Below are 7,999 nucleotides of genomic sequence, written 5' to 3' on the forward strand. Positions count from 1 at the left end.
ATCAGCTCCCTGGCACAGCCTCTGCCCCGCGTCCACCCGCGCCCCCACTCTGCAGCTCTGGCTCAGGTCGCTTTACGAGCTGCACCAGGGCAGGAGGCCCAAGCACCCTGTGCTGGGGGCTCGCTCTGCCGGGAGGACGGGGGGCGAGGGCTGGACACCGGAACCACCAGCAGGCTCTGTCCCCGGCCCCACTGCAGCGTGGGCTTCGCCAGGGTGAATGTCGGAGCAGCGGGGGGTGGTGCTGCCCCCAGCTCCGGCCGGGGTGCGTCCTAGCAGCTGTGACTCCCCCCCCACACACACACACACACACAAGCACTCGGCTGGGCTCAGCCTGCCTGCTTTGTTTCCAGAGACAAACCACGAAATCCCACCACGAAGGAAGTTTGTAGAAGAGGGAAGAAAAGGAAACGGCTCCTCACGCCACCGGAGTGAGCGGCTCTGGGGGGGAAATGCCACCACATGAGTCCTTTAAAAAGCCTGAAAATTCAAACACGGTTCAATAAAATCTCCCCTGAAAAACCCAAACGTGAAAAGTGCCAACAAACCCCTTTGTGGTCTGAAAACCACGTGGACTTCAGGGGCGCATGGCCGTGTCCCCCCCCCTTGCAGGGACACGCACAGCCACGCCCCCACGCACACACAGTGACATGCACACACAGACACGCAGGGACACACACGCAGGGACACCCAGACACAGACACGCAGGGACACCCAGACACATGCACACGCAGAGACACAGACACGCAGGGACACACAGACACAGACACGCAGGGACCCTCATATGCCCACACAGGGACCGGCACACGCAGGGACCCACAGCCACACGCACCCACAGGGATTCCCAGACAGGACATGAACGTTGCCCAGTGGTCTGGGTTTCTCAGGCAATTGGCTTGGTTTGTGGCCTTGGCACCTGGGCCTGGACCCCAAGACGCACCCCCCGCTCTGTGGAGCCCACTGGGGCACCTGGCTGCTGGTGGCGGGAGCGTGATGAGCTGGGATCCCACCGAGAACGGAGCACGTGAGCCTGAGCTGCCGGGTCAGAACCAGCTCAGATTCCAGGGCCCGTCTGCCAGGTCACTGCTGAGCCAGGGGGAGCGGGAGGGACCTGCCTTGACTGACTGACAACGTGAGAACAAAGGCAGCCGGCTGGGCCCCTGCCCCCACCCAGCTGGGCCGCCACTCGCAGCTCTGGGCCCAGGCATCTGTTACTGGGTCCAGCAGCACTAGCCCCTCTGGCCCGGCCCAGCCCCACTGGCCCCTCCAGCTGTAGGCTGTAAGCCACGAGTTCAGGTTCGTTTTGGGCTGGACTCCCAGGGGCCTCCTGAAACTCCCCCCTGGAAACCCAGTTGCTGGGAGCCTGCCCCTCCTGGTGTGGGGGTGGCAGACGCCGCTCCGTGTGCTGGGCAGGTGCCATTCCCCTGGCACGAGGGCTAAGGCCTGCCACCCAGCTGTTCTCTCCGAGGCTCTCGCTGGGGGCCCAGGGCTCGGCGCTTCTCCACTCACAACCCTTTGGTAGGAGACAATTGGGCGGCCTGAGCTCTGCCGCCGGGGCCTGTGCCATCTGCGGGGGCAGCTACGCCTCCCCGCCCTGGCACGCCCACTGAGCACCTGTGCAGCGGGCGGGAGCGGCCAGTGGGCTGGGGAGAGCTGGGGAGGTTCCAGGAGCTGTTAAACCTGCAGCAGGGATGCACCACGCAGCGGCGCCGGCCCCCGGGTGCTCCGGTGTGGGGAGGGTGGGGCTGAGCTGGGGCAGAGGGCTACAGGCTGCCTCCCCGTGCCAGTGTGGGGAGGACACCCGTCTGCAAAGCTCTGAGCTCAGTCAAGGGTGGGAGTCGGTGACAGCAGCTGGGCTGCGCTGCAGAGCCGGGGGCCTCTCAGGAACCGGAGCGAGGCTGGAGTTTGTCTCTCCAAACCACAGGCCGATACACGGCACCGGCAAAGCCAGCCCAGGCCAGCCCGGCTAGCAGGGCACAGCCTGACTGCAAAGCTTGCACCACCTCCCCAGGGAGCCTGGCTCGGGCGGGAGCAGGACTGAAGCTTTGCAGGGTGGCAGAGCGCGGCTGGTTCCAGCTGCCCAGGCTGACGGGAAGCTGGAGTCTCCCCAGAACGCACAAGGGGCAGCAGGACTCTCCGGCTCGGCCAGGGCTCAGCCCCGGGCACTGGGCGCTATCCGGGGAGCCAGACCTTAGCACCTGGGCCGTGCTGTTTTGTGCTTTGGGAAACTCAGCTTGTGACCGGGGGAAAGGCGAGGAGCCGGCCCCCTGCCAGACACGCTCCCGAGGGCTGGCCCGCAACCACCCCCACCCCTTCCGCTTTTCTTCTGGCCTTCCCATCACGAGCTTCGCTGCACAAACCCCAGCCCCCACCCAGGGGTGCCCAGATGTTGCCCAGCAGAGGGACGGCTGCGTCAGCTGCAGCCTGACCCCAGATCGCAGCCAATCCCTCCTGCAGACCAAGGTGCAGTGTGTGGGGACTACGTGTCCCAGCATGCAGTGCTCCATCTCAATGAAAGCAGACATAGCTGGGGTGAGCACTGCATGCTGGGGCCTGAAGTCTCTGCAGGCCGCACCCTGCCCAGGCGTGCAGCTCGGGGAGGGGCAGTCTGGCCAGTGTCTGGGCTGGATGAGCAGGAGACCATGGGGTCCAAGTGCCTGGAGCTGCTGAGGCTGGGGCCAGAGGGGCAAGACCCCAGCCCCCAGGATTGCCTGAGAAACCCCACGACCTGGGCTGGGCTGCCGTTCCCAGCTCGCCAGGGCGCGAGCAGCTGCTTCACTCCACGGCGGGGCCGGCCCGGGAGCAGCAGCGGGGCCGGCGCACGCTCTGCAGAAGTGCCCGGAACATGCTGGGCGGCCGCTTGACTTCCCCCTTCTGCGGCGCCCCCTTGATGGAGCTGGCCCGGGTGCTCTGCGGCGTCATCACCACCTGCCGGCCGTGCTCCTCGATCTGCTTCTCCAGGTGCTTCTGGATGGCCATGCCCAGCACCTCCACCTCCATGGCGGCGCCGTACACCTCCCACGTCATCCCCTTCTCGTCCCAGCTGACTTCCCGGATGGGCTCGGGCGGCTCTTCCGGCGCCCCTTTCACGTGCACCTCGGGGTAGGATGCCTGGGGAGACTTGGCCACCGGCGTCATGGGCCCCGTGGCCACAGACCTGGTCTCCACTGGGATGGAGACCTGCATCTCCGCGTCCTTCTTGGAGGGCTTCAGCTCCGGGCCCGGGCTCTTCAGGCCCGAAGGGCCTTGGCCCCGGCTGTGGAAGGTGAAGGCCGAGGACCCGTCTGGGGGGTTTATGGGGCTGATGGCCACAGACACCAGCGACACTCGGCTGCCGACCTGTGTCCCGGTGTCCTGAGTCCCAGAGTCCTGTGGGGGAGGAGTGACCTCAAACGAGTAGGTCTTGGAGAGCAGCTCCACAGTCCGGGGCTCCCGAGCGGCCTCCTCCCCAGGCCCCACCTCCGTCCCCGTTGCTCGTCGCAGCTCCTGAGCTGGGCTTCCCTCCGCAGTGCTCTGGGGCGGGGCGGGTCCCCCTTCGGCCTCAGCTGGAGCTGCCCGGCTCTCCCCTGACTTGCTGGGAGCAGCAGCAGAGGGGGCCTCTGGCTCGGTTTTCTGGATGGAGAGAGGGGCAGGGGGACTGGTCTCCTTGGCTCGGGCTGACGGGGTCGAGCCTGCATCCAGCCTTGTTCCCGGGCCTGACGCTGCTTCCGTTCCCGGGGTGGACTCCTTGGTCGCTTCCGGAGGAGAAGGAAGCGCCATGTCCCCATTGCCCCCTGGCCGTGGGGCAGCCGGGGGTCCCAGCTGGGCCTTGGCCTCTGCCAGAGACGCAGGTGCTTTCCCACCAGCGTCTCCACAGGGTGTGCCCACGCCGTCATCGGACAACAGCGCTGCGCCGGGGGCTCCCACGCTCCAACGGGACACGGCTCCCTTGCAGGCCCCAGGCTGCTCTTGGCTTCGGTCCTGCGGGCACGTGCGAGGCACCGGACCCAGCTCCGGACTGACCGCGGCGGCTCCGGCACCGTCTGGCTCAGGGTCTGTGTTGGCTGGTTCAAGAAACGCAACGTGTTTCAGAGCGGCCGGGGCGCTCGGCGGGTCCTTGCTGTGCCCCTTGAGGCACGGCCCCGGGCTGGCCACGGCAGCGCCCACCCCCGCTGGAGGGCCCTGGGGGATGATGGAGCCGTCGGGCCACGCTAAGGGGCCCGAGCTCCGCTCGCCATTCTGTCCCAAGCAGCTCACAGCCAGAGGTGTTCGCTCGGCCCCCTTTTCCAGCGGCCCTGCTCCCGCTCCGGGGCCCTTGAGAGCCGAGACCCGGCCGCCAGCCGCAGGCTCCGGCGAGGAGGGCTGGGCCATGGCGGGGGCCTGGGCTCGTCTCTCTGTGCTGCCTTGGCTGCCGGGCTCGGTGCCGCTGGCCTCGGTGCCGCAGCAGTTCCTCATGGCCAGCGTGCCGGCCCCACAGCGGGAGGGATGGAGGGAGCCGCTCGTCGCGTCCTCGGCAGCCCCCTCCTGTGTGAGCAGCTGCAGGCTCTCCGGCTCCTCAGCGCTGCCCATGCCTCGGCCAGGGCTCTCCCATGCTACTCCACCGCCTGGCGCGCGGCTCTGAAACAGAGACAACAGCCGGTTACGCTGCAGCCCTGGGCAGTGCTCCGTTCTGCACCACCTCCTCCGGCAGCACGGCCCAGACCCACGGGCCTCCCACTGCCCCGGGTGCAGCCCCTTCGCTGCTAAGGAAATCGGCCCCACAGGGGCCGGACTCTGCCCCTAGCACCAGAGAGGCAGGAGCCGCCCGTGCCCAGCAGGAGAATGGGGGGGGCACACTGGAAAGACGGATTAGGGTGATGGGGAGCAGGACACCCCAGCCACAGGCTGTGCCCACTGCCCACAAGGAGCAGCTGGAGCTGCGTCTGCCTCTGGCCGAACTGTCGCAGTCCGGCCTTGTGCCGTGTAGGGGGCGAGAGCCGGGGTCTGTGCATGGGCATTCCCCTGCCCCCGCTCCAGGCTCCCCCTGCCACCCACTCCAAGCTCCCCCTATACACTGCAGGTCCCCTGCCCCCGCTCCAGGCTCCCCGTGCCCCCACTCCAAGCTCCACCCACATACACTCCAGGTCCCCCCGCCAGGCTTCCCCCGAGGGCAGAGCTTCAGCCTTGATGGGACCCAAGACCAACCCAGCAGGACCCTAATCTCCAAGCAGAGCCCGAGGTACCCAGCACCTGCGGGGTGAGGCCCTCGGCTGCTCCCTATGCTTCCAGCTCATCTGTCCCGGTACAGACAGTGCCTCGGTGGCAGAGCTGACATGTGCTCGCATGCACTAAACGCCTGACCAGCTCCAGGCCTGCACCAGTGCCAGCCCCAGTGCGCGTGTGTCACGGAGTGCGGGGGAGACCAGGCCCTGCACCCCCGGCTCCCTGCGATTCACCAGGGCTCTCAGCCAGCCAGTAACACAGGAGGTTTATTTAGACGACAGGAACACAGTCCAAGACAGGCCTTGCCGGTACAGACAACAGGACCCCTCAGTTAGGTCCATCTGGGGCCCCAGAGAGGCCACAGCCCCGTTGGGAAACCCAAGCCCGTCAGGGCGCCTCTCTCCATTTCCCAGCCAGCTCCAAACTGAAACCCCCTCCAGCCTCTCACTCAGCTTCCCCCCGGCTCCTCCCCCAGCCTTTGTCCAGAGTCCCGGGCAGAGGTGTCACCTGGACCCCAACCCCGCTCCTGGGTTCTCATGTTACATGCTCAGGTCTCCTCCCTCAAGGCCAGTCTCCCATCCCCCAATGCCGAAACTCCCCTGCCACCTTCCCAGGCCAACACTCCCTACCCACTATTCCAAGAGCACCTTAAGAACAGACCCAGTTCGTCACATCTCTCCCCCCCTCGAGACCAAACTGAGCGGGGTCACTTCGGCCAGTGACCTGGGGAAGTTCGAACCTACCTACATTCCCATGGATGCCCCAGCATCCCCCCACTTCCTGGGGGAGAATTACACCAGGCCCTTCCAGCTTCACGCCCCCTTTAGGTCAGGGGTGCTCCATGACACTCGTAGTTTGCATGGGGGAAGGTTTATGCGGCCCATGCCCTTTTCCCACCCCAATACCCCTGAGGCTCAAGCTGGGCTGGGGTCTTCCCCCCGCGTTCCAGTCTGGAGGGCTGTGATTCGGGCTTTCTTGGTTCAGAGCCCCCCCTTTTTACCTTGGCCACCTCTGGAAAGGCTCCTCTGTGCTGGGCAAGGGTCCTACAGCCATTTTCCCCTTGTCCCGGGCCTTCCTCACCCTCTGGCAGGGGTCACAGGAACGGCAGTACTGCCAGACATTAGTAAAGACCCCAGGCCAGTAAAAGTTCAATAGCAGCCTCTGCTGGGTACACCAGGTTCCCTGGTGCCCTGAAAGGGGGATGTCATGGGCCCAACGCAGCAGCTGGCGGCGATACTTCCGGGGTACCACCAGCTCCCTCCTGATCCCCCCGACTTCATTTCCCCTGGGGGAGCCCATTCTCGGTACAGGAACCCCTTCTCCCACAGGAACCTTTTCCGGGAACCTCCCCCCATGGTCGGTACCACTGAGGTCGGCCAGGTCCCTTCTCTTCCGCAAGGAGGGGTCTTTCTGCAGCCCAGCCTGGAACTCAGCAGCTGGGACAGGGATGGAGACCTGCTCTCTCTCACCGGCTGGGTCTGAGGCCGCAGCCTCCCTGAGACGTGTCCCTGGGCGTTCCCTCCCCACCGGGTTAGGGTCCTGCATGTTGGGAAAGGTACCCTCCCCGAGGTCAGGGCGCAGTGTCCCTTGCCGGCTCGGGCTACGGGTCACGACCAGGGCACCCTGGGGGTTGCTTGGCCAGTTCTCCATGTCCCCCCCCCATTAACACCTCAGTGGGTAAATGGGGGTGCACCCCCACTTCCTTGGGGCCCTCCTTGTCCCCCCATTTCAAGTGTACTCTTGCCACGGGCACCTTGAATGGGGTTTCACCCACCCCCATCAGGGTCAGATAGGTGTTGGGCATCACCTGATCTGGAGCTACCACCTCGGGCCGGGCCAGCGTTACCTCAGCGTCCATGTCCCAGTATCCATAGACTTTCCTCCCATCCACCTCCAGAGGAACAAGGCACTTGCTCCACAGGGACAGCCCTGCGCCCACCCTGTAAACAGAAAACCTGATGTCCGGAGCATCCAGCTCTGTGGAGGAGTTGGCCTGAGACCCTCCTCCCTCCTGAACAGTTGATAAGCTGTCAGCCCCCCTTGCTTGGGGCGCTGGGTTCGAATGTGGCCTCTTTGGCCACAGTGATAGCAGCCCATGTCCCGTTGGTCCCCTCGAGCCGGTCGGTTGGTCCTGATGCCGGATGTTCCCCTTGGGAGGGGGTCCTCCATGTTTCCCCTATGGGAGGTCCCAGGGTGACTCTCTCTCTGCATTGTGGCGGACCTGTTCCTTTGAGACTCCTCCCTGCCACCCTGACCGGCTCTTCACAAAGTCATCAGCCAGCCGCCCTGCCTGTCGCGGGTTCTCCGGCTTTCTGTCCACCAACCACAGCCTCAGGTCGGATGGGCACCGCTCATACAGCTGCTCCAGTACCAGCAGTTTAACCAGGTCCCCCTTCGTCTGGGCCCCATCTGCCCACTTGCTGGCGTACCCCTCCATGCGGACGGCTAGTTGCAGATAGGAGACCTCAGGGGTTTTATCCTGACTCCGGAACCTCTCCCGGTACATCTCAGGGGTCAGCCCAAACTCGTGCAGCGGGGCCTGCTTGAATAGTTCGTAGTTCCCTTTCTCTGCCTCTCCCAGCTGGCGGTACAAGGCCACGGCTTTGGGGTCCAGTAAGGGGGTGAGAACCCGGAGCCTGTCCGCAGAATCTACCTGGTGCAGCTCACAGGCCGTCTCAAAGGCATCCAGGAAGTCATCCATGTCCTCCCACTCCTTACGCTGGGCCAGGATGCACTTATCAAAGCTCCGCGCAGTCCTGGCCCCCCCTCACTCACCGCAGCCCGGGGCCCGCTGCCCCCCAGCCTCGCCAGGTCCAGTTCA

General features: G+C 65.5%; 1 protein-coding gene across 1 annotated transcript; it reads right to left on the reverse strand.

Annotated features, from left to right (window-relative positions):
- Positions 1-266: 266 nt before the first annotated feature.
- GPRIN1 (G protein regulated inducer of neurite outgrowth 1) lies at positions 267-7,282 on the reverse strand. Its single transcript, XM_045026339.1, has 2 exons — positions 7,025-7,282; positions 267-4,593 (listed from the first exon to the last, which is right to left on the reverse strand). Exons 1-2 carry the CDS (start codon positions 7,034-7,036, stop codon positions 2,773-2,775), a joined length of 1,833 nt encoding a protein of 610 aa, XP_044882274.1. The 5' UTR covers positions 7,037-7,282; the 3' UTR covers positions 267-2,772.
- Positions 7,283-7,999: the final 717 nt, after the last annotated feature.

Source organism: Mauremys mutica, chromosome 8 (assembly GCF_020497125.1).
Source record: "Mauremys mutica isolate MM-2020 ecotype Southern chromosome 8, ASM2049712v1, whole genome shotgun sequence".
Classification (NCBI taxonomy): domain Eukaryota; kingdom Metazoa; phylum Chordata; order Testudines; family Geoemydidae; genus Mauremys; species Mauremys mutica.